The sequence below is a fragment of the Lepisma saccharinum genome, chromosome 18 (assembly GCF_977018435.1).
Source record: "Lepisma saccharinum chromosome 18, izLepSacc3.1, whole genome shotgun sequence".
NCBI lineage: Eukaryota > Metazoa > Arthropoda > Insecta > Zygentoma > Lepismatidae > Lepisma > Lepisma saccharinum.
Window position 1 is genome coordinate 63,243,820 of NC_139246.1, and position 27,791 is coordinate 63,271,610.

At 35.7% G+C, this 27,791-nt stretch overlaps 1 protein-coding gene across 1 annotated transcript in view; it reads left to right on the forward strand.

The window, feature by feature from the left end:
- Positions 1–27,791, forward strand: part of LOC146002607 (midasin) — a 586,494-nt gene that overhangs the window by 545,617 nt on the left and 13,086 nt on the right. Inside the window, exons 59-71 of the mRNA XM_083140572.1 lie at positions 1,983–2,174; positions 2,933–3,147; positions 4,393–4,555; positions 7,343–7,480; positions 9,716–10,596; positions 11,374–11,515; positions 12,368–12,550; positions 17,278–17,430; positions 19,196–19,436; positions 22,874–23,002; positions 23,839–24,375; positions 25,841–26,022; positions 26,584–26,668. Of these exons, the coding sequence (XP_082996698.1) occupies positions 1,983–2,174; positions 2,933–3,147; positions 4,393–4,555; positions 7,343–7,480; positions 9,716–10,596; positions 11,374–11,515; positions 12,368–12,550; positions 17,278–17,430; positions 19,196–19,436; positions 22,874–23,002; positions 23,839–24,375; positions 25,841–26,022; positions 26,584–26,668 (3,241 nt within the window). The remainder of the gene's footprint in view (positions 1–1,982; positions 2,175–2,932; positions 3,148–4,392; positions 4,556–7,342; positions 7,481–9,715; positions 10,597–11,373; positions 11,516–12,367; positions 12,551–17,277; positions 17,431–19,195; positions 19,437–22,873; positions 23,003–23,838; positions 24,376–25,840; positions 26,023–26,583; positions 26,669–27,791) is intronic.

Here is a 27,791-nt window from a genome sequence, read left to right on the forward strand (position 1 = left end):
TGGCAAATGCGCGTGGAGCGTGATCTCATATGAACATTCTTTAACTCAGGAGCTGTCTGGCTTTGAAAGTGTTTCAGCCCGACACGTTCAATACCTGGAAGACCCGGAGCACCTTTAATGTTCAGAGGTGGGACAAATGATGTAAGTTTCGAAGTGCATGGCGAACCAGGGGCCTCATGGTTCGCCATGTATGCAACCTGAGTAGAAGGTAATACGTTTTTCAACATTTGTGCAGAGGAAGCGACTTTGTTTGCATGGTGTCGCAGAATACCAGTTTAAGTGAACATTAAGCACGAATTGCGTTAACGCCTAGTGATAAATTCTTGCCAGTTAATGGTTAGTACTAAAAAATGTTGGCTAATAATGGAATCCTGCTAAATATATATAAGAACCGACGCCATATTGCTTTGGCTGCAGCAATCAGTTTGGAACGAGTGTCGTGCGAAAATCCAAGTGCAGTGCAGCAACATAAACTCGTTGAAATTCACTTCTTCGCTTGCAGAATAAAATGATCATTGTGGAGTGCAATATGTATTGAAGTGGAGAGAAATGTAAGGAGAGAAGTCATCTGTTTTGAAACTTGTTCGATTCAACGGAGTGCTTAAATACACAATCTCATGCGAGATTTGTCTTACTAAAAAGGAATCGGGATTATATATACATATAAAGGAAATAATGTGCATTTTGAAAATCATTTAATGTATTTACCTTGTACAAACATGATAAACTGTTCTCTCTCATGTGCATGAACTGTAATTACAGTAGGTTTGTTCATTAAACAAGGCACTTGAGCTTTGATATAAAATACTGGGTTTTTTAGTACAGTATGGCAATACATTCGATCTTATATTCAATATGTGTTAGTTCGAATTTTATTTGAGCAAGAAAGTAGGACGTACAGTTTCAAGAACTCGTTTACAATAACTGAACAAATTTAGACATTACCTTTACTTGGATCAACAAAAGTCATTACACATTTCACATTGTGAAATTTTATTTTGAAAGATTTATAAATAAACATATTGGTCTATGAACAATGTTCTTATGTTTGCATGAATATTTCAAGGTATTTCACCATTAGTGTCACATATTTTGTGCACTAACATTTATTACCTTGCAGGTGGGGGATTCCGCATGGATATCCGACTTGCATATCAGACTTATATTGTTTGAGGGATAAGAGGGCTGATCATGAAGTTACAGGACTGGTTTAATGGAATGGGAAAGGGTATTTGTTGATATGTAAATTTATGTGGAACTAGGATGGTGGTTTGGGAGTTATTTATTTTATTTTTTTGTAAGTTTGCAGACCTGTGGACCTCCAAACTGCACTTCCTGCGATGCTGAACAGGAGTGACATATCTAATATGGTGTGGGCAACTTGGTAATTGTGGAAGTCTGGGTTAATGTGTTGGGGTTTTGCAATTTGGTTGGTTCAGGGAATCATCGTGCTTGTGACCTACTGTGATAGAAGATTTCGAGACTCATTTTTTGAGTTTTCGAAATGCAGACATGTAATAATAGCTACCGATAGGGTCTCCACTGCTGGCCAGGCCAGTGGTGAAGAGCCAGACTAAGGAACAACGTATCTGTGAGCAACTCCAAGAAAATGCATGGTTATCTAAATGGCTAAGGAGGCAGAAGATTGGCCAAGAGGAGTAACACCTCTTTTTTAAGAACAGTTGTCCCAGCTGGCATGGGCTGATATTACCTTGCAAGGGTCTTTGCCATTAACAATGAGGATTACTTCACTTTATTCGTTTATTTTGTACTTAAAAATTAGTCCAAAATATCTAAATTAGTAAACTACATTTTAGTATACTTTAAACTAACAAGTAATAATTGTAAGTATATATGGAAATGTAATAACAGTGTGGTGTTCCATAATATTTGGAAGTATTCAAACTCCATTTGATGCTGCAATGCCTTTGCTTTAAGTGCAATAAAGTTATAATTTTAACAGTAGTACATTTTTGTTACAGAAACTGTGTGTTGTGGAATCTACTGCTGTAAAAGAGAGTAGCCTTTTGAGTAAAGCTGAATCCTATTTCACAAAAGCCCAGAAGCTGTGCAAAGCAACTGTTCTAGGCACGTCATACCCAACACACATCCAGTCTGTGGATATGTTGGTTAATAGCTTAATGAAAGAATCAAAATGCGTTAAGGAGCTGGAGGTATGTTGCTACATTTTAGTGAAATTACTAGCAAGTTAAAGTAGCTAATAATTAAGCACTATTGTAATAGAATAAATGTAATATTTTTTTTATTCATAAAATAAATCTTATTTTGATGACCTAACTTGTTCATGTTTCAGGGTAGCAAATTAATATACTGAAATGAAGTACTCACTTATCCGCGAAACTGGTTTTACGATGTTCTCTTAATTTCAGCAGCCACTGCCACCATCCTCTAAGTTTTTTTTTTTTTTTTTTTTTTGGGCAAGCTTGTTAATTATTTATAACAATACATTTGCAGGTGTATGTTCACTGTTTTTTAATTGCATTTCCAAACTTTTGTCATTATTATTCATAAAATTCACTTATTATGCAAAGTTTTCAAGTTGGTGAAAAAGTAATTTGTGTTTGTGTGTACCTTTCTTTTAAAAGGCATTTGAACTTTCTGCTAAAGAAATTTCAAGACCAGACATAGGAAAGTTGTACACAGTGTAGACTATTTAGACAATAAACACTATTATAAAATTTCTAGAAACGCAATCATTGGCCTAATTCCAGCACAATTACATGAATTTCTGGATTAAAATTGTGCATTCTTAATTGAATTTAAATATATTCTTTGCATATAGAAAGTAAATGCTTTCATAGTTTGTAAAAAACTCTTCATGAATAAGTAATTGTTATATCAATGAACTATATAATTATTTGCATTAGATCCAGAACTTACATTTAATGTAATGCAAAAAATGTGTTTCCAGATTCCACCTGAATTGCCAAAAAGCAAGCAAAAAGCAAGAGCAAAGAGCATACTTCAACAGAGGAAGAAATTTTTGTCAGATCTTTTCAAATCTCTTCAAACGTTGGGTGTATCATATCGCAAGGGAGTAATAATGTGGAGGCAGGAGGAAGGTATTGAAAACTTTATGCTCCCTCCAATTGACGTGCGTGTGGGCCTACAACACTTGAAACACAGGTACTTTCAGATGATTTTATTTTCATGCTTCTCTATTCTCAAGATAGAGGATATTGCATTTGATTTAACTTAACTTTAACATGCAAAGTTATCGTTGGGTGTTTGGGAAAGAAAGCAGCTCCTTAATTAGTGATCTCTTTGTTGTTCAAACAGTGCATATGTAAAAGCATTGTGTTTGTGTAATAAAAGAGACATATTGAGAATAATTGTTATCATTTGATTTTATTGTTTGTTTGTGTATCAACAAAACATCATGTAATTCCTTCTGTACATGATCCATCCATCCATCATTAATTTTATCTATACTTTTGCAGGCCTTATTTTAGCAACCTTCGACTTGTATTTAACTTATTATTGTATGAGTTTCTTGTAGGGAATGAATCTGTGAGTATCAGTGGGAGACCTTGCATGCCTGTACTTTTTATTTCAACCTCTGCTTCCACTTGATCTGTTCCACACCTTCAGTCTATCACAAACCAAAACCACTCTCCTTCAAACCCAACTTCCAGTCACTTACCCTCATCTTAGCCACTCATTCAGTATTTCATGACCAGATGCCCTTCTGCTGTTCACAGTTCATAATTTGTAAGCTTATATCTTCACAGTATCTAAAAATAAAGCCATTCCTTTTCATGCGCATTCTTAACATCACAGCAACTTCTATTTGTGCATCTTCTATTTCTATTCCTTGGATTTCTATCTAACATAGAAGCATTTTAAGTAACCAAATACACCCAGTAGAGCGATTTTATGTCTAGCAGGAAATGTATAGTAGAGTAATAATGTCATATACTGCTGGACAAAAAAAACCGGACACTTGCTTTTTTTGTGATAACGCAATGGGTCGATAAAAGCTCTGGTACAAGGGCTAACTAAATGTTGCAGAAACTGAATTGAGTACGAATGCATAAACAAAGTCCGAGCCTATGAATGGTGCATATGGTACTACATGATCTGCCGAACATTCTGTAATATACCTGCGAGCTGTTATTGCAATTCAGATGTCAAATATTAAAGTGTCCGGTTTTCATTGTCCAGCAGTATATTAAATTCCATGTTCTCTGATGTAGAATGCACAAAGAAGTTGAATAACTTCCACAGCATATTAAGATCAAATGGTCCAACATGTTAAATTAAGACTGTTTCATTTGCAAGTGTATTGACAATGATCTCTTTCTCCCCTTTATAAGTACTACGAACTTGGCTGCTTCTTTCATGTTATGTTTTTTTATTTATTTTCTTCAGGAAACCAGACTCACAGCTTTTGGTCATTTGGGAAGGATGTGAAACATACTTTGTTAGATGTGTGGCCCGATTAGCTTTGCTGCATTCCGTTCTTCAGTCTCCATCTAAGGATCTGGGTCCAGCTGTAATAGATAGATGTCGAGGGTTTGCTACTCACCTCATGGTATGTTCACAACAGATACTAAATCAAAAATATATTGGTGCGATGATGGCACGCACAAAGTCCGTATACTCCTATATTTATGTGGGTAATCGTACCTCGTTCGTGCTGGTGACTTTTATGCAATGGTTGCCACGTCTTGTCTCACTCTCACTGTCTTAAGATCTCAAGATGCTGTGCTCTATTGATACACTGCATTTTTTAGTCCATTGTTTGTCTGAGATAACCATCGCAGCAGATGGAAGTTGAAGCGATGACTGACACGAGTGATTACACAATTGAGCAGCATTTGGTGGCCACTGGTTTGGTCCATGAGTGTCAAATTAACAGCAAATAGATACAGAATATCATGAGTGACTACGTTGTGTGGTTTTAGAAGGCAGCATTGAAAAGGTAGACATCGTTGTAATGAGAAAAGAAGGCTTTTGAAACGGGCAGTGTTCTAAAAGTGCCAAAAAGTGGAAGACAATCCACAAGGATTCAACTTTTGCAGATGTGGTAGAATGTGTCCAACGATCCTCTTTTAAACCCATGGGAAAACTTTCTGCTGGGTTGGAAATATTAGAATCAACCATGCAAAAATGCATGAAGTTAGACGTACAAGTGAAACGTTGGTGTCCATTGCAAGTTAATGAATTAACACCTGCTGATTTGGACAGGTGTGTGAAAGCTGGATTGGACAGTTGTCCAGTTCCTCTTCTGTGACTTGCAAGAAGCGTTGTTATTTAATAAATGATGAACTCTAAAATGTGGTGCATGCAGCCTTGCAGAAAGTGGCTACAAGAATGTTAGATACCATGAAGAAGAGAATTTGGTGGCTCATTCAGCTGTGCAGATACCACTGAAGGACACATACAGATATTTTGTATTCCTGAGAGGTACATGCCACCTTCATGATTATAATATATGCAGGGATATACGGACTGTGTGTGCACCATGTATATACTGTACATGTAAATTTATAGAATTTGTTTCTGAAAGAGATATTGCTGATTTTGAAGGAACTCGTTAAACATACATGCATAGAATCCATAGTGAGGAAAAGATGTTTCCAAGTCAATCCATATCAAGTACAACACTGGTTGCTTGACCATTTTTTTAAAAAGTATATATTTTGTGTGGTGTGAGCCTCATATGTTGCCAGTTCAGAACCACTGTTATTTTATTTTTACTGTCACTGATTTCAAGATGTCTGACATTTTTTTATCATGCCGTGCGTCATTTTCTCCATTCATAAGCATCAGTGGTAACTTTGTTATCTTGGGTCTGGTAAGTCTTAGACATTAATTCAAATGTCATTTTTGGATATTTTTTTAAAGGGGGAAGGAAGCTTGTTAAGACTTTTTTTTTATTTTCAATTACCTGCATACCAATTGTGTATGTCAAAATTTTTCAAAGCTTGTGACTTTAATAGTTTTTTTTCTACATAAACATGTACTTTTTGTTAAAGAATTCCAAGTTTAGGTTAAATATCTCTGGTGGGCAGTTGTACACAATACAGTACTCTATGATAAAATTTTGAGTTTGAGATTCAATTGGTTAATCATGGAAAATTCAATAATTCGCATTAAATAAGGTATGCCTAATTTCATTTGTTATTAACATATTTTGAGTTAAAATTCTGCAAACTGTAATTTGGAATTAAATAAACAACATTACAATCCTGAAATGGATCCTCAATACTGACCTCCCATCAGTTGCAGTATGTGGCCTTCTACTCCGTTCTGTCACATACATTGAGAGTTCTTGAGCTGGAGTTTTTTTCATTACGAGCATGAATAGCCCAATGTCACACAGTACTGACGTCAACACATTCATTCTCATAGAAAGCCTTTATTCTCAGATGAATGTCAATCAGGGTACATTTTCTGCAGTTAGAAACTCAGGCACTCGATGGACATTGCATGGTTACATGCTGCTATTTTCCTCTCTATAGCTCAGCACCCCCTGGCGATAGTATTTTGAAACCTTCAATGGAAAAGTGGAAAAGTCTGATAAGTACAATGCATGGTTGCTCAAAATCCAAAATGCATTTACACAGTAACGAAAAAATAAGATGCACTACTTTTTAGCATGCCCTCGTGTATATATACTTTATTGCAGATCCATTTCAGGATTGTAATCCTTGAATATTTGAAAGCACATCACTCATAAATTGATGCTTACAATTATAAGTGGAGTGGAATACTTATACAACAATATTAATCAATACTTTGAACCACTTTTATTTGCTACAATTTTCAAGCGTCAGTATTGGTATTGATATTGGTTGTAGTGGTATCAGCTCAGCCCTATTGTAAACATATGTAGTTAATGTTAATAATAATTTTTCCATAATGAACATTCTTGTTAAAAATAACCCAATGGCATATTCTAAATACTGTATGATGAAAGAAACAGTAAAATATGTTTATAACTTAATAAATTATATTAGAAGAATGTGTAAGTAAAAACATTCGATGTACTGTTTCTTTCATCTGACTCTCCAAATTTGGTATCTTGAATGGGTAATTGTAACTGTGGCATGATGTTGATTGCACCACATCGTCATAACTAATAAAAGAGTAGAAAGAACCGTAATATCGTTCGTCAATATCATAATTATGATGAAACAATTTTACTTTCCTTTTTTCGTTACGTTGAAGTTGCAGAGTGCCTAATTCCATTTACTTCTTGTGAAGAAATAAACTTTATTATTTCAAATTTGTCATTGTAAGTTGATCTTTAACTCTTTGCAAATAATTTCATTTATTTCTCCTTAATGCATTTCCATATGTGGAATTTTTACAGGTACTTGCAAGAGAGCAAAAGTTAAAGCTAGCCGAATCGAATCGATGTCTGTGGAAAGCAAGGCTACAACTCTCGCAGCTGATCACTCTAGATGATAGTGTCAAGGCATCCAGTCAGTCTGAGATGCAGGATTGGATGGTAAGAACAGAACGGTCTTCATTATTTATATGGTGTGCATTGCCTGCCAACTTGTGCATGTGTGCATCCGAACAGCACACATGTATGTCTTTTTATAAGTAGATTTGCCCAAAAACAAATGCTATCCACATATTAATTTTCATTTTTTTTTTCCTAATTTTATGGATATTTTCAAGTTTTGTTAGGCATTTTGAAAACTAAATACAATTCCAGAACATACAAGCTGAAATTTTCCTATTTCGCATTGCTTTTATTATCACTTTTGCCCCTAATCAAACCTGAAACATTTGATAGTGAGATTGTTAGGCACCTGCTCAGTGTGCTCGGCCACTGAGGCAGCAACAGATAAAACTGGAGACTTCATTCTCAATGCATTAAAAGAAAGAAAAACATATTGGGAAGTCAGACTTCCTTAATATTAAGTTACGAGCTAGCATACACGTATTCATTTTAATATCTAAATTCATCCCTGACCCATCTCCTTAGATGGCCCTAAATCTAGTTTTGTACATGCCCTTTGACAATGTTATGAGGATATATTCTGTTTTGTTGATTTGTAATATGTCAGTAATGTGAATGAATGGTGAATGCACCGATAGTGTAAAATGTTGTTTGTAGTGAATAGAACCATGTGCATAAATAGCCGTCCATCGATTGGACATGGATCATATTTTTCAACGCTCATCACAGATCTAGAAGAAGTGATAAATAAGGTGGTGAATATTTAATTGATATTCATTCCATCAGTTGAATGGTTGCTTTTAAAAATGAATTTGAGCAATTAGTGACACATTATACACCTTAATTTAGTGTGTGTCATAACAACTCTCTTAATTGACATTTTCATTATTCAGAGTTGGCTGTGTAGGAACATAGATATACATGCAAGTAATTTATTTGATAAAATTATAACTTATACATTACTCTCACTTATGTACAAGATGAGGAAAGCATATTCTGCTTATAATGAGAGAATATGAAATGTTATAATTTGTATACTAATTGTCATGAATTGATATGGTAGTGAAAATTACACAGTTACTCATCATTTGATTTTTGTGTCATTCAAAACACTGTGGTCTGAGGAATGAGCTGTAGATATTACTAGTTAGTTATTTCAGGTGAAACTATTGTCTCTTTACCATCCATGGCAGCTGTCATGCATCAATCATCTCGGAATGGAGCAAGAAACAAAACAGCCACTTTTTGACACTGGGAAATCACATCCAAACTTCCCCTCTCCTTAACACTAGAATGGCAGAAGGGGTCAAATTGACCCCTACCTTCACAGTTTCTTTAGTAACTATCCCATTTTTCGTATTTTTTCCTCAAAATTTTGTGACTTCATAATTCTTTGTCTTTTTTAAGATTGTATATTGAAATCTGCAAAATCTAATTTATTTCTGTGAAATTTCATATTATACCAGTAGAACAGCAGGAGTGGTAAATTTGATTCCTGTAAAGTTTCATTTATGCCTGCTGCAATATCAGCGTTAGGTTGCAGTTCCTGTGTCACGCTGTCTTTAGCATGTTCCCACTTGTCACAGTTGTTGTCATGCAGGTACTTCTTGGACCGGGAAGAACATCTCCAAACATCAAGAAGCAGTTTCTTGTGGTGAAATGTTGTGTATTCTGGAGTGTTCAGTTGTTCATTATTATATTTTTATTTATCAAAATGTATCACAAACCACCTAAAGACTTTACATAGTGCACAGAAAATAATATAAATTAAAAATATGTTCCATTCTAAAATAATTAGAATTTTTAAATGCATTTCTTCCCTTTCCACTGTTCTAGGAGTATCAGATCCTTCGCTGTTCTAGTGTTAATCTGAAGGTATCAGTCAAACATTTACAGTTACTTCTTTAGCATATTTCTTTTGTGCTGAGCTATTTTGTTTTGTATATATTTTAACAAGTGTACCAGAGAGATAATTTTAGAATAGAAACTAAATTCATAAAATTATTGTAACAAATTGAAAATATACCTAAAAAATAAAGCTAGAATGTTCAAAATTTCATTTTTCAGATGAAAAAGGTAACATTTCATATTACCTTATAAACAATGGAGGGGAACTCATTTCCATTTACAAAATTAATCCATGAAGTACATAAAGCAACGTGATTAAGAATTATGCATAGTGGTGGAAGAAATGCATATTTTGTTAAGTACATTTTGAAAACAATCTTGTACATATCTCGAATTTCTTGATTGATTTAGTTTTTTTCTTTGCAGGCAAAACTGAAGGATGTTCTAATAAAAGCAGTTGTTTGTTTGAACCAGTTTAAGTTGGTGCTTGATTCTTGTCCAACGCCAAGTCTCGACAGCTCTTTGCATGAAGACATTCCAATGCTGGCAGAAGAAATCTCGCCAATGCTGAACGCAACAAATGGAGATGCAGTCTGGTCATCTACGATGGAGAAATTGAAATCTGTGATTCAGTCCATCACAAAGATCAAAGCGAATGTTGAGAAGAATGAGATTCCATCGTTTGCATCTGGAGACAACGTAGTCAGGCTGTTCTCGACATCTCACTATGACTTGTTGAAAGATAGTTACACCCAATTGCTTGCTCTCACCAAAGAAGTTGAAAGTATCCGCTTGCTTTTCAAGGTCGACCCCGATGGAGAAGAAACCAGCTTGACAAAGTCGTTGCTCTGGTGCGAGACTTTAATACAGGAACAGTATGCTGCATTCATGTTGTGGAGCAAAGATGCCGAAAAGAGTGAAAAGCATGAATTGGAATCCAAAAATCCTCAAGTTGTAGCTTTCCAAGAGAAAGTCGAATTCCTGATGAACAAAGTGCTTTTTATCATCCAAGAAAAGTTCAAGAAATATTCCATGCATCAAGACAGCACTGGAGAATCCGAATCCATCCAACACAAAGCTGAGGATGATGCCAGCGGTGGTGGTGGTGATGATGCTGATGATGACGGTGATGAGTCAGATTATGAAGAAGTAGAAGAGAATCACCTGAAGGAGAAGGTGATCATGAATCTTCTCAAGGATACGGATGAATTGGAGCTACCAGTTGTAGTGGAAGAGTTGCAAAATTTGAGCCGTGATTTACGATTGCTTATGGATGCAGGAGGGAACACTGGCTCTGCGTGCAAGGAGTGAGTATTAATAATTGAATAATGAGTGGACATAGACTGCTACCATGCTGGGTACTAGAATTAATTTTAGTAGTAGCTTTTGTGTTTTGATTAGGGATGGGACAGATTAATTGGTACTCTATCGATATTAGTTTATCGGTAAAATTACAGATTATTTTACCAACCGATATATATATAAATATCTTATAATTTAGGCAAAATTCTGTCATTTTGTTATAGGTTTTTATGGATAATCTCAGTGTCCTACTTTTTAAAAAAGTAAATGTCTAACAAACTTAACTTGCAAGCGATGACAAACTAAGCTCTTACATTTAGCCTTGTTCCAGTCTGTCTATAAATTGAATTTTATTTTTAATAATAAAATAATTTAAGGCATAGCTTGCACCTTGTGTTAACATTATTAAGAATAAAACATATACACGTGATAGTTTTCACCTACTTTACATGTTTGGTTTGAGTTTTGTTTCAAGTCCACTTTTATGCACAGATAGGCTAATTGTGGCTGGACCTAGAGTTTAAAGTGGGATCCGAATCACTATGTGCCTCCACCAGGTATCGAACATGGGACCCCTTGATTACAAGGGGATGGCGTTATCACAATGCCACCAGGGAGGCCCTTACGGTACATGCAGGAGAACCAATAATAAAGTAAGTGAAAACTATCACTTGTATTTTTATTCATAAAGTAATTAGTTCTGTAGCCTTATGTATGGAAAATCTTAAATGCTTGAAATGTACTTTAAAATAACCTCGTAATTACAAAATTTTCTGTTGTAGGATTGTTCTCTCTTCTCTGCCAGCCATGGACCAGTATTCCTTGCTCTGCCAATTTTTCATTGCGCAACAGGTAGCAGCCTATCGAGTTACATGCAAGCTGCTGTGTATTATTTTGTCTATATTTCTAGACTTAGGTGAAAAGGTAATGTACTCGTTTTAAAATACATATACTTTACAAATATGTAGTTTAATGGCAGGCTTGTACTTCATCTTACTTCGAGATGGAATGTGCTCTTCTGGCAAACAGTTCCCACATCGAGTTTTAGTTATGTTACGTCTTCATCTCACTGTGTCATTTTATATAATGCTATTCTTGAATTCCACTTCTGACCGACTACAATTTTTTTTTCTATCTTCACCACATTCGTCCAAAGCAAGTTCAGTTGTAACTTTCTGATGTGGCAACAGTTTCTGCTTGATTTATTCTTCGTTTCTAATATTTCTTACTAATTGCACCTTCTTGCCTTCTGAGCATGTTACTTGAACATAAAAAAAATGTAGGAAGAAAGAACAAGGCACGTACGTTTAAGCTAATAAGTTTCTCAGTTCCACTGTTTTTTTGTAATTTTGTCGTGAGTGTAGTGTTCACAAAATGAACCAATAATATTAACAGCTTTATTGCACAGCTGACATTCCTTGTAGCATTGCTTGCAATTTCTTCAAACAAAAGAATTTGAAATTAAGCATGTTTGTTAAAATCATATGAAAAGTGTAAGTTAAGAAACATCAAATTAATTGAATGTTCCTTTCAAAAGTAAAATTGAAATTTGCAAAATATGGACTGTTGAGGTACTGTTTAGCTACTATTATATTCAATGATGTCTCATTTGTTATTATTGTTACAATATCAAACATTTGAATAAATAAGATGCATACAGTATTTTTTTCACATTTAAAAAAGTATAATTTACGTTTATAATTTTGACAAAGATTTATCAATTGGTTAATTACATTGAAGTAAAAATAATTGATGTTTCCTGTTTTCAAACTATAGGGTTTTGGTATTCCACCAGAATTACAGGATGGTGAAACGGGAGAAGATTCAAAGGATGAGGGAATGGGGCTTGCAGAGGGGGAAGGAGAAAAGGATGCGTCAGATAGAATTGAAAATGAGGATCAGTTGCAAGATGCTCATAAAGAAGGGGAGGAAGAACCACCTGCGGACAAAGATGTAAAGGTATTATGACCATCACTGCATTTTAGGCCATATGGAGATCTCGTTTTTGTATTTCATTTAAAAAAATTGTTATGTTTAGCAATGATCTTCAGGTCTAGTAACATTTTAAAACATATAAAAATTTCACTAAAGCAAATCTAGCATACATTATTCATACAAGAGAATTATTTTCGTACTTGAAAGGTACATGTATGCAGACAATGCTACTTACCAAAGTCGTGATCTCTCTCCCATTCAATATGCTTTTTACTGTGGTTTTTATTATTTTCAAAGCCATATATATTACAATGTGTTTCTCGCTATCGGCCTCACCTTAGCACCAATTGATATGCCAATTTAGGTTGAGACCTTTCGAGCCAACGGGGCCGGTAGCACAGCTAGCTTGTATACCTAAAGATGTAAGTAAATGTCTGATGTGATGTGTCTGTGAGCACTTTTTCCAATCAGTTTTACGTAGACTTCATTTGGTTCCACAGCTTAAAAACATGTTTTACTGTACTGTGTTACACACTATCGAATTCCACCATTCCCTGTTCCCTGTGTCGTTTTGATGCCCAAATGCAATGACTCCTTTGTGCCAGTCACCAACATCTCTTCCAAGTAGGGTTGTGCAATTACACGTAAAAAAAAAGTTTTTCTACCACGTAAATTACATGTAAAATACAGATAAAGCATCAAGTACATAAAAATCTAGAATCAAACATAAAAATTGAAAGAAAACGTAGTTTTTTGTTGTGGTTATTGTTATCTATGGCAGTTGGCAGTGTAGAAAATAAAAAAAGGCTTTAAAAAGCTTTTCTTCTGAATTTGTGTGCTCCCATATTAAAATTTTACAAACTGCCATATTCACATTCACATCACAATTAGTCTATGCAAGTGTATACTATGTATTAAAAATGAATTTGAAGCTGTTGCTAAACTTTGAAATCCAATCGAAAGAAATTGACGTTAATTGTTATGTTATGTTATAAATACAAGTACTAGGGCAAGACTTACAGGGGATGGACACAAATATGGAAACACCTGAGAAGAAATGCCGGAATGCTGTAGCTAATAAGGTGCAGGACCGCCTTTAGCTTCCAAAACGGCATGCAGTCTCCGAGGAATGAAGAAATACAAGTCCTGGGTGGTGGATATGGGGATCTTGCACCATTCTTCAAGCAAAATATGGTCACAATCCTTCTCAGTGTCCATCTGTCTATGTCACTCAGTGTACATTTTTATCTACGCAGGTGATCTGATGATGTCTTTCCGAACACACGATTATGTCGTCATGATCTTGGATAGAGTCCCTCTTGATACGTCAAATAACATGGCTACTTTGGTAACAGAGGCGCCAGGAAGGCGGGCACCAACAATTTGCCCTCTTTGAAACACTTTCAGCTTCGGCATGATTCAGTATCAACTGCACTGCACGCTATCTACAGTGCAACTGCCTACTCCTGCCAGTCCGACAGGGTCCTATCTCACGGCGCAAAACCAAAAAATTGTCGCACTGCATCCGATTTCAAGTGGAAAAATTGTGTCAATATCACCCATTCCGATGTCGTGCTGTTTCCATATTTTTGTCCATCCCCTGTATATGTCAACAGGTTTCTCAATTTTAAGAAATATGTGAAAGAATAGTTATATTCTTGAAGGCAATTATATGCTCACCGACCTCCCTCTAGCAAAAGAAGCCCAACACCGAGATCTAGGTATCCTCATAGATTCAAAACTAAATTTCGATAATCACATATCAACAATCACAAAAAAGGCAATGCGTATTCTAGGCCTACTTTACAGATTCACCGAAATCAATAACCCGAAAGCACTTTCCATTTACTTCAAGACATTTGTGTCCCCCATTCTAGAATATTGTTCACCAATCTGGAACATGGCTGCCCATTCTCATACCTCCAAGATCGACAATGTTCTCAGCTTTTTCCTCTCCATCGTTCGATATAGAGTGCCTGCCCTGAGACACCTGTCTAAGAGAGATCTGCTTGTAAATCTGCATATTAATACTCCAGAAGCTCGTAGATACATTGCAGATATGAAATTGCTGTATAAGATCATAAATGGAAACTTAAGATGCAGCATCCCACTCAACGAACTCTCACTCAGAGTGCCCAGACATAAAACACGGAGCAAGGAAACTTCCCACACTACAACTCCCAGGCTCTCACCTCCCAGGCTCTAACGTTCACTATTCCATAGGCTACCGAATCAGTTCAATATAATCTCTAACCAAATAGATATATTCACCTCATATTCATTTTTTATCAGCAACATAGAAAAAATTGTACATAAGTAATGCTTTTGTGAAACATCTATTTACCTTGGTACTGTTTTATTTTTGTTTATTTTATGGTATGCTTTCTATTGTTTTTAATCTTAGTCTATTCTTTTAATGTTGTTTCTTTCTGGTTTAAAATGGCTTCTGCTGTACTGAAAATTTCAATAAATATATAAATAAATATCTGTTAGTAAGGGTGGGGTTGCTGTATAAACAATCTTCAGAAAAACAATGATTTTGTCTGAAATATGCAAGAAAATTATAGTTGAAAATGTAAAATAATTAAAGTAGTTTTTATATTACTAATTTAAGAAAGAAAATTAGTTTTTTACATCTGCATAAAAACGTAATGAGTAACTTAGCTTGCCAACCCTGCTTGCAACCCATCCTGCGCACAGGTAACATAACTGCCACACATGCTATCGGGACCACCTACCTCACAACCTGCTTATCGGCAGTGCAAACATAACCATTACATGTTATCACAGAGAGGTCTAATAAGTTTGTCCAGCGTGCTTCCTATGTGACCAGTATTCAAATATCCCTCTTTAGGTGGAATAAGAAGATTTCCACCAGTAAGTAAATGAAGTGAAGTGATTCTAGGAAATTTGTGGAATCTTCAAATCCACATTAACAGGCAACGGATTTATATGTAAATACATATTTATGTATGAAGCTGAAGTAAGTTACATTCTGTATTATCTTTGCCCATCATGAGATGTAGACTGGAAGAATTTATTTCTTATTTTTTGTATTTGTACACACAGGTTTTGGCTCCTATTTTACATATTTAAGTTATTTTTATGTAGTATTTCCATATTTCAGAACATTTCTCAACATATACTCCATATTCACTCAATAACTACATGTCCCCATGTGACTAAAAGAGTTGGGTGAATTTCTTGCAAATAACTTGCCAAGTCAAACAAAAACAGGTTAAACAAACAAAAGTTTAAGACATTTTTTATACCCTCCATTAATTACAAGTTTTTTGTGATCTGAATAATAATGTTTTTTTTTTTCAATTCTACACCTTCCAGCTGTTTGCTTTTGCTGTTGTAAAACACTTGAAATTCCTATTTATTTACAACTGTTGTCAAGAATAGAGAATGAGGGCTCAAGCATCGGCTCCTGGTTGTTACAAATGTTATTTTGGCAACGTTGGAAGAGAGTCCCCAGTCAAGCAGCCCATTCCTAGCCCACCCTCCCTACTAGTTGCATGCCCGACAGCAGTGGCAGAAGCAACAATTTTGTGGCACACGTAGGGGATTCGCTTCTCTCTTTGGTTTCTCTTCAAGACAGTCACGGTAATAGTTACAATGCCAAAAGAAGCGCAATCAATTGTTTTAAGAGTCAAGAGTTACGTATCGGGAGTCTAAAGATGAAGATTTATCTGCCAATGGTAAAGTTTTATTTTGCAATGAGTGTCCCACTAAAGTGACAGCTACTCAAAGATTCTTAGTGCTTAGTGATTAATGTAAATGTAAGCGTACTGTATTCTATTTAGCCCGTGTAGTTAAGTATATTAACCCATCCAAATACCATTTCATTTAAATATTTTTTCCTGTGAAATACCATTTAATTCCGGCCTCCGGCCACGGAAGTTGAAGGACAGTACGGAACTTTAAATTTAAATTTCTTAAAAACTATCATCCTGAAGGAACTTTTTCACTACATCGCAAGGTCTGGGAGAATCCCCTAATGAACGCAGAACAATGTTATTTACACCAGGCTTACCTGAAAATGGTAATTTCTTTGGTATTTCATTTTGGGGACACGATTCCGACCATTTCCAGTCTTCGAACTTGCTTCTCTTGGGGGTTTCAACAATTTCCCCCTCACTTTCACTACTTTCACCAGAGCGACCACTTTCACTTTCACTAATGCTACAAGAATGACTCTCTTCATTCCCGTCATCAAAATCCACATTTTCATCTTCGTCACTATCAAAAAGCAAATCTTCTATCAACGAATCTTCAACAAATCTTCTTCGCGACATGTTTCCAAGACGCAACAAACGAAGGTTTGTTTATATGAGAAATTACTGAAGAAAGCAAGCTTGAATCGGTATGAAAAATTTAGCATCACAAACATAGACGTCACAGATTCAACAGATCATACAACCTCTGCCATCTATGAGCAAATGAAGAAACTACGTGATGAAAATTGGGAGGCCGTCGATTCGACGGCTAGGTATGGCAAGCAAACTTCAAGTTGGGCCGTCGAATCGACGACTAGGTATGCGGATGGGTTAAAAAGGAAAATTTTTACATTTTAAGTCTATATTAAACTCCAAAATTTGGTGAAAATAACTAAATATGTATTTACACATTTTTACTACATATAAATTTGTTCCCTGAACATTAATATTACTGTATGAAATGAACTTTCTCCTTCTGTGTTACAAATCATGGTGCATGGAATAATGAAGTGTTTGTTATACCCTCAGGAGGAAGAAGGCGGAATTGAAGTGTCTGAGGATTTTGCTGGGAAACAACAGGATGTTGAAGGCAATGAAGAGGGGGAGGACGAAAATGATGAAGAGGAGCCTGATAAGGAAATGGGTGAAACTGGAGACAATGCTGATAAATTAGATGAACAGGTAATTCAATATATTTGCATCGGAATCCCATTCGGTTGTAAAATGCAATTATTACTTTATCTTATAAATATGAATAGAACACAGTTCTAGAAAAATCATATGAAGCTAGAGAAATTACATGCTAATGAGGCAGGAGATTTTCCATGGAAAAACTTCCACTTTTTTAACCTTGATAACTTACTTCACTTTTTGTATGTCTGATTTGCCAATTTTCTAGTCTTATTTTGTTTGAAGGTTTCCTCTCTATATTTGAATATTATTTATTTTTCTGTCAAATGCAACTGTATAAGCTATATCACATTTTACTGTCAAATAATATTGTACAAAGTGGCATGTACTGTGTATTTGTAAATTAACTGCACACTTTTTTCTTTTTATAAAATGACAGTAAGTTTCTCGGAAAAAGTTAGTAAATCGCTTGTGTCTTAAGCATTATCAACCACATCTTTTATTCCCCAAACATAAATAAAATGATTGCTTAAGATGTTGACATTTTGTTCAGTTTTAAAAAATACTTATGTAAGTGTCAATGTTTGTTACCAATATCAGGCAATATTCATAAATAATAAAAATTATAGAATAATGGTAAACAATATTTCATAAAAGTACGTGGGTCGTTCAATATATAAGTTTCCGTATGCTGTAAAAAATTTTATTTTTAAGATACATTAGAAAACTATACATACATGTGTAGGAGGATCCTTCATCACTTCTCCACATAATCCCCATAGAGATTCAGGCATTTGTCCCACCGTTGCACCAATTTGTCCATACCCTTTGCACGAAAATCAGGGCTCTGGCTATTGAACACTATTCTCACATTCCGCTTCACTTCTTCATCTGTTTCGAAACGGTAACCTTGCAATTCTGACTTTAACACCGGAAAAAGATGGAAATCACTCTGCGCTAAATCGGGGCAGTATGGAGGGTGGGGCAGCCGTTCCCATCCCAATTCTTCAATTTTGTGTTGTGTTTGCACTGCTGAGTGGGGGCGAGTGTTATCGTCGAGAAGAATGACACCAGCTGACAGGAGACCTGGTCGCTTATGTCAAATTGCGTTTTTCAGTTTATCAAATGTTTGACAATAACGGTCAGCATTAATTGTTCTTCCTCGCTCCAAAAATTCCATCAGCAGAACACCCTTAGCATCCATGCTTCTGAACTCCTTATGACGCGAGCCCTTGTTTTCGGAACAAGCATTTACTTTTCGCCCTTGAGCGCATGCGCCTTCATGTCTGATAACGAATCGATTGTTGTTCCTTGTAGACGAAGGATGGCGTTTGTCAACCATGTGCTTCTTTTTAATGGCATTGCTTTATACAATATTTTATAGCACAGGGAAACTTATATATTGAACGTCCCTAGTAGTTTCAACAGGCTATGCACAGAATTAATACAGTTTAGTTTGCTTTAAGTTCACTTTATGCTTAGATGGGCTAATCGAGACTGGACAACATAGAATTTGAAATGTAAACACTGTGTAATATATTACACAAGACCCCTTGACTACAATTAATAAGAGTTATTGTTGCAAAAAATATAAAATGGAGGTTTCAATCCAGAGTAATTATGAAAAATAGAATAAATATGAGTAAAATATACTGCAATTACAAAAATATAATAAATATAATAGAAAATGCAAATCATTCATGTGCATAGTTAAAATTCTTGATATTGCCTTCCACAACTGACTGCTGTTGTGGTCTGTAGACTGTAAATTATTGCTTGCCACGTGACAAAATGTAAATTTTGGTTATGTGTACAGATATGGGGTAGTGACAATGAAGAGGAAGGAGATGGCGAAGGAGAGGATAAGAAAGAAGAATCAGGTGACACAAAAGGGGAAGGAGAACAAGAGATGACAGCAAAGGACCAAAATAAAAAAGAAGCAGGTGAAAGTCAAGAAGATGAAGAAAATGCCAAGGACGAAAGAACCGAAAAGAAGGAAGATATCAATGAAATGGAAGATGCTGAAACTAATGAAGACCAGATTGATCCCTATCATGGTATGTGTCAATATTAAGGAAAGTACAACCCATCAAATTTAAATTTAAGTTTCAAAAATAATTTTATTGTAGTGCATCAACATCTTGTTTTGAATACAACTCTGTATTAGTTAAATTGCTGAATTGTACATTAGGGACTCTTAACAGTATTGGCCAGCTGATACAGGCATATCAGTTAATCATTAAACTTGCCAATAATTTCACAAATCTGATATGTGTACAGGGTGAGTCAGTGGCTACAAGTTTGAAGTAAATATAGTGTGTTACTGTACAATGTAAAGGGAAATGGTGAATTAAAATTGAAACTTCATTTTATTATTTCAGATAACAGTCAAGCACCCAAGCTTACATCGTTAGCAAAGATGTTGCTGACAGTTGCAGCATGGGCGATTGCATAACAGAATGATCATGAGGCCGTGAGACAGGCGAGACATGATTTTAATGTAACATTGTTGCCGTCGACTGTAGAAAAGTGGAGAAAACAATTGCTTACATCAAAGTGTTGTTTAGTTTGAATCCATTTCTATGTACATGGCTCTCACGATCATTCTGGTATGCAATCGCCCACACTGCAACTGTATCTTGCTGCTGCGTGTTCAGATGACTTGGGCAATGATGTAATCTTGCCCGTGTGACTCTTATCTGAAATGATAAAATGAAGTTTAATGTAACATTCAACATTTTCCTCTAGATTATACAGTAACACACTACATTTAATTCAAACGTGTAGCCATATTTCTGACTCACCCTGTATATATGTAGCTTGTAGTTCCTTGCACAACTCGGCCATTTTGTTATTATTTTTTTTAAATATAAACTTAATTCAAATGCTATGGTTTTATAAAGTAAATGTGTAAATATACTAGGGATACAGGATTGACCTGTATTTCATAATCCATTTTGATTCCCTGTAAAAGTTTGTACAAGAGGTTCATTTGTCCTGTGTTCGGTTACTCTTATTTAAAAATATATTTGCCAGTGAAAGAATGAAATTACAAAAGAATCTGTTGCTACCATGTCTATCTCAAATCAATCTAAAATGAGGATATGTCATGGGTAGGAACGTTTGGTTTTTTCCAAATGTGAAATATACTGAAAATTGTTACTTGTTGCAAAAAATGGTTTATGCAGGAAACAGCTGAAGCAGAGAACATCAACAAGCTCAGTTTCCGTGATATATATTGAAAACAACAGTAACACAAATATTCAAAACAATACCAAAGTAAGAGTTACACATTCAGGCCAAAGAGAAAAGCTTCAAGTTCGTCACTGAAAAAAAAGTGATGCTGGGGGGAGTGGTGTGGAAGGGGTGGGAGTTTTTCAGATCAAGATGTTTTGAAGGTTGGGGGAGCGAGGGGATAAACCAAGGGTCGTCTTCCACCCCCCCCCCTCCCCAACCTTCAAAACATCTTGATCTGAAACACTCCCACCCCTTCCACACCACTCCCCCAGCTCACAGGTGCAACAAACCCAGATGCAAGACCTGCCCCACCCTCCTGATCCCCACAGCAGCAGGTGAGTTCATCTTTCACCCTAAGGGCACCTGCCACTCATCCAACCTAATTTACACCTTCATCTGCCAAATCTGAGGCAACTTCTACTTAGGCGAAACTTCCACCCCCTTGAACCTAAGGATCAATAATCACCGTTCCTCCACCCAAAACTCCGATTTCACAGTTGCCATCCACACCAACAGCCATAACACCACCTTCAATAACTGCTTCCGTGTTGCCATCATCCATCTTTTACCCCCCCCCCCCCACTCTGACACATCTTTCCGCAGGCGATGGGAAAGGGCCTATATAGCAGCCACTATACCCCCCGGACTCAACCTAGCCAACCAGTAACCCTTTCCTCTCCTCCCCGAAACTACCCACCCACCTTACAGTAAACACTGGTTAAAGTACTTTTTGTTATCTATCAACTGTTTCTGGTAACACTGATCGTAGAGACGCTACAGTCAGTATTCTGTGCCTCTACTCCATGTGATGCCGATCTTTCTTCCTTCTATCTTGAAAATGCGACTCAGATCGCGAAATATAGAATTCTTTCTCTTCGTGTGGTAAGTGTTTACTGTCTCCTTCATCATATGTATATATGGAGTGTGTAAATGTCTTAATGGAAGAAGAAATCTTGTACTGCTAAATGTTAGTTTGAGGTCCTGAATGTGCCTCATATAAATGTTATTTTAGTCACGGAAAAAGTATATATTTTGAAGTTTTTTTTAGAAAAAGTAAAGAAGGAATAAGGAAAACCATGTATAAAAGTTTGAAGGTCATTTCCCATGATTTTTCACTTCACTTGCGACACCAAGAAAAGCGGTGCCATTCTGGCAGAATTCGAGAATGCACCTCCCATCACATGGGATGCATATCAGCAGTATTTGTTGGGCAAGAAATAATAGAAAATACTGTTACTTCCTGAGCACTGCAAATCCATAAAATAATTTTGATCTCGCTGTCTACTATTACAGAATAAATAAGGTGGTTAAAGATTGAAAGCTTTGGGATGCTAAACACAGTGGAGGTAGAGGGGGGAGGTGGTGTGTTTTGGTGACTCATTGCATACACAAGTGATATTCTTCTCCTCTTGGTCCACATAACAATAGCTTTACGACCTACAACTAAGAAAGCCATTCCTTGAACCTGGATTATATTGCGCATTATATACAAGATATAATTGTTTGTAACTTTTCCCCATCAAAAACCAGGGTGCGCATTATGCACTTGTAAATACGGTATTACATTTGCCAAATATCTAGGAACTTAGCAATATTTATCCTATTGTAATCAAATATGAATAGTGTCATTTCATGCCCACTGTCAACATTTGTTAACATGCTACGACTAAAAGAAAAATAAGGAAACATGATTTTTGATGATACGTATTATACATAAATTACAAAATTATTGAAAGCATACAAGAAGTTTCAAATGAAAAATAATTTGGGAAAAAAATTGTATCATTGGTTATTAGTATCAATAAGTTTAATTCATAATTGGGAAAAGAGATGCAGTAGTATATAAATGTGGAGAAACTAGTACTCACTTTATCGGCAAAACTGTTTTTTCTTCTTTGTTCTATTAATTTCAATTGCCATTGCCACCATCCTCGTTCCAGCGAGTTCCAACGAGGATGCTGGCAGTGGCCACTGAAATTAATAAAACAAAGAAGATAAAACAGTTTCCCGGATAAAGTGAGTACTAGTTTCTCCATATTTAATAAGTTTAATATCGGTACTTTATTGATCATGTTTAAAATCTCATATCAAACGACAACATCAGCATCAGTTGTTAGGCATTTGTAATAATATCTAAATCAGTAGTAGAAAAAGCAAAGTTTTCCATTGTAGTAATTAGTTACCATCTGTCCTTATATAATTTCCTCTGTGCCATTCAGTGGTTGTATCTTTTATGATTTCTGAATGTTGTTTCCAGGAAACCAACACCCAGATCCAGAACCGGAACCATTTGATCTTCCTGATGCTCTTCAGCTGGATGGAGGAGATGCAAAAGATGAAGATAACGAAGAGGAAGAAAATGGATTTGATATTGATAAAATGAAAGGTAAGAACATTCTTTCATTACCTACAATAGTCCCTTAAGAATGCAGCTTGTTTTCTGTGGGTATGCTGATAAGTTGGTTGTGTTGCTGCTCTATCCAGTTTATGCATAGATCTAAGGACAGTAATTTTTGCTATAACTGGAGTGAAAGTTGTTGTTTATTCATTGTTTCGTTCCCAGTGGGGGGTTTTCCAGCATCAAGTAAAACCATAACTTCACACATGCACAGCAAACTTTAAAAAAAATCTTCACCAAGCTCTAAAGTTAATTGTGAGGATGGAAGAACAAACCAAGCATTAAGAAGCTACTCTACTCTAATCTATCAAGGATTCAAATTCGGGACCCTTCTACACTAGCTTGTAGGCTACGGAGATCGGCTCTTTTCAAAATATTCCTCTGTGGAGAATAAAATTCTAACCATCATTGTACATTTCTTCTTAATGTAACCTTGTAATGATAATAATGTAATGAAATGTGATTACCAGAAAAGCCAAAGCAATACTTTAACCTTTTGTTATTTTTTTGGAGAGGGTGAATGCTAAGTCAACACCAAAAAATGGATTTCCTCACTCTTCGCTTGAAGAAGGAATTCATTGACCAGTATTTTGAAATAACTGTTTCATGGTGGATAACTGAATATGTTATATACCTATGACCCGTGGCACAACAGCCCATTCCATTGAGGATCCAGGCCTATTTACCAACTGCCGGCCTCACTCACATCTCATCCTATTCACTCACTCACCCAAGGTGCAACTAGCCAAAAGTTGCAGAAAAAAGTGTAAAATAACAAAAATACAAATTACAGCATTCTAAGAGCATTTCTTTTTAATTTACAGAAAAGAAACAACAAGAGCTTGAGGAAGAAGAAACCCAAAAGGAAAACGAGGAAACAGAAAACAAAGATGAAGAAATGGAATCGGAAGGTGAAGAAGAAAACAAACAAGAATCTGAGCAAATGGAAACGGAAGAGTCTGAACCAACACAAGATGAAGATGCAGGAGAGAAACAACAGCAGGAAGGAGAAGGGGAAGAGACATCGGAACACAAAGAGGAGGAAACTGAGGAAAGTGCCGGAGCATCTAAAGATGATCCTAGCCAAGAACCATCTCAGCCGGCTAACGAAGATGCTGTCGGTGGATCGAAGGACAAAACAGAAAGTGTTCCCCAGATGGAGACTAAAGACATGGAAGAGAGCGGAAAAAATGAGGAAGATGATGCACAGGAAACGGAGGGAGTCGGGATGGCAGAGAGTGAAGAGAGCAAGGGTCACGAGGGGGAAATGTCTTCCAGCGTTACGCAACCGCAACGAAGTATGCAAGAGAGGGAGAAGAGGAAGAACAAGCCAGGAGAGACTGACACTGACAGAAGCTTAGGTATGTGAATAAAACATTTGAAACTAAATTCTGCATTATGCCTATGCCAAAAATTACATAATTTATGATAAAATAATTTTTGAAGTTCTTGTAACTTTTGTGGACTCAATGTTTCGACTAACGAACATTAGTCTTTATCAGTAGAATGTTAAAGTTGCCCTACAACTAAAAATACCATGAGTGACAGTCTAGTAAAATGTTAACGATGAACAAAAACTGAATACAAAGTGTCATCATCTGAGAGATGTAGATAAACCTGGGAAGATAACATCTGCTGAATCATGTCTTGGAAAATCCATGTATCTTTTAACATTTTCTCAACCTGAACAAGTCTTGAAAATTTAGCTGCGGAGTAATCATAACATTCTCCTCACGAAGGCTAATATTCATTAGTCAAAACATCAAGCAGATTTATTTTATTATGAAGTAAAGTTGAATGTGGTAACATGGGCAATTGTGATGGATTTTAAAAATTGCAAATCGGTGTGCAATATATCCTGACCTCCACATGTATAGTGGAACCTTGATTTTACGTTTTTCAGGCGACCATGCTGAAAATGCAGAAAAATGTAAAATTGGGAGATATTTTATAGCATTTTGCTCTATTGGGACCATGAATATTGAATGTATAATGCAGGAAAATGTAAAATTGGGGTTCCACTGTTTTCCATTTATGAAGAACCATAAAAAATGTTGATAATGCCACGAAAGTACTTGTTGCTGTAACATTAATAGTAGTATTAAATTAAATGACGATCACCAAAGCAAGAGTTAATATTCTTTGCAGTTGTCCATGTTAACACTGTATTCATTTTGTGAACAGAGGCATGTTAATGAATTAACATTGCTCATGAAATATGAGTGGTTCGGAGTAAAAATTGATAATCCACAAATATATGGAACTGAGAAAAATGCAAGTGAAAGTTCGTCCGTTTCTTTGTGGCTATGTATTATCTAAACCTGCCTGTTTGTTTTTCCAATTAACAGCTACTGAATGGACTTTGTTCACTATGTGTGAGCAACAGAATACTGCTGCAACTGAAACCAATGTTATCTCAAATTTGAATGGAGTGAATGGTATCGAGTTTTACTCCTGAGTCACTAATACAATTTTCTACTTTCAATGACCAGAAAAAAAAAGCCATACCAGAGAAAGAATAGTAATTAATGTATGTGTAATATTTCACTGTTCACAAAATAAGAAAATTTTTAATATTTTAGAAGACTAGAACTTTTTGTCTTTGAAATTCCACACGCACAAATAATAATTTCCTCATTTAGAGTCCCAGTCTTTGCAAGTGCCCCTTAATCAGTTTCATCCAATCATCACTCATCCTCATCACCACAATTAGCCAAAAGTGGCAAAAAATCAATGCTGTATAACAAAAATACAATTCTAAACAATTTCACAAAAAAAATATATCAGGCAATGTGCATTTATTTTTTGATGATTTACTTATCGTAGGTCAATTAAATGAACCTGTTAAGAAGAAGTTGAAAGTGATGGACACCCTGGAGGAGGAAAATGAGGAACAGGAAGCTGAAGAGGAAGGGGCAGAGCAAGGAGACAAAACCGAAAGTGATCTTTATGAACACATTCGAGAATCTAAACAACATGATGCCCAGACTATGGATGCAGCCACCCAGGTAAGCAATAAAGTTTATTCGCTCGCTAGTTCCTTGAGTTCATCTCATTTCTGTTGAAACAAGAGATCAATAAATGGCATGTTGGTTTAGCAGTTAGAATTTTGGTAATATAATTATTACTTTACTATTGTTACTTTTATAAACAAAATATGACAAAATATTATTCTTTTGTGACACAATTCAGCCTTGTTTCCATATTAAATACACTAAAGTTGCAAGACAGTTTATTAAAAATAAAAAACACTTTAAAGGTTACGTTTCTACACTATATCAGTGTCTTCCTTAGACTGAGAACTAAACTAAAATGATCATTTTAGTTTAGATTTTTTAGATTTTTAATAAACTGTCTTGGTCAGCAGCAACTTTAGTGTAATTATTTTGTGGTATAGCATAGGTAGATTCATAATTGTGACTGGAATTTATGTTTGTAAAGAATTAGTAGGAAACTGTATTCATCACATTAATCTTAATAGAGGTAGAATATTAAAACAAAATATTTTTCAGATATACATTTTTGTAAATATGGTCCATGGTCTTAATAAAAGTAATACTATATTTCAGGAACAAGCAGAACAGCAACCTGTGCTAAATGAAGAAGAGGAGAAGGGAGAAGAACCAAAGCAGGATGATGATGTAGCAATGCAAGGTATGGTTTCTATCTATGAATATACTTGAGTTTTTTTTCCCTCTTAATGTATGCAGGAAATCTAGAAATTTGTTGACTTTGTTCTCTGCACAACCTTGGTCATATCTAAAAAAAAATCTTCTTAACATTCATTTTTTTTTTCGTGTGTTTTATGACATGCAGGTGTGTACTGTTAACCAATCTGCAATCTGGTTCTCAAGTTATTTCTCTGTGATCACCAATTGTTTAATTCTTCAGTGAGTAAAGTGTAATCTTGATTTTATGCTTTTCAGTAGACATGGGTGAAAAATCTTAAATTCTGGGAAATTGGGGAAAATTCTACAACATTTTGCTATGTTGCATAGTGGGCCATAATTCAGAAAATGGCAACAAAATGTATACTTGAAATCGGAGCCTTTATACCGTTAGTTTCCTGTAGAACAATGATGGGACTGCCTCAAAACGTAAATAGTTCCATTCTGGTGTTAACATAAATGAGGATTTAAATTGGACAAATTGACAGACAGTTTCACCCATTGACAGTAGCACTGAATTATCAGCCCACTGTGTGGGCTTCTGTTGCACATATTGTCAAGGTATGTACATACTTTCTATGGGTGGAGGATGAGTTGATTTTCTGAATTTTGGGCATTTTTATACAAGCAGGTTCATATGCTCCCACTCTCTGTGGCAAATAGTTCTGCTTCATAAATTATTTTTCTACACTGTGACACATTTGAAAAGATGCACCTGAAAACATCTCATCCATAGAGGAGAGTCTATCATATGCTAAGGATTAGAAGAAACAAAATGTCTTAGCTACACTTCTCACCAACTCGCTTTAGGGTAGTAAAGAGCAAAGCTGAAAATAGGTTCTGTGTGATGGTTCAGCCAGCAACTATCAATATTTCATGTACTACTGCCACTATGAAGATAACACTTGGTAGACACAAGGACTCGATAATTTGAAACCTACTCTGGGAGAAATTGGCTCAATTGAATTTTTCTTTAGCAATCAACAACACATGCCCTTTCGTTAACAGGTTTGTAAATTGAAGGGTGGTACATATGTAGAGTTTCGGAAAGAACCAAGTACAATATGCAATTGGCTTGAAATATCACGTTGTGACCCAGGACTTTCCTT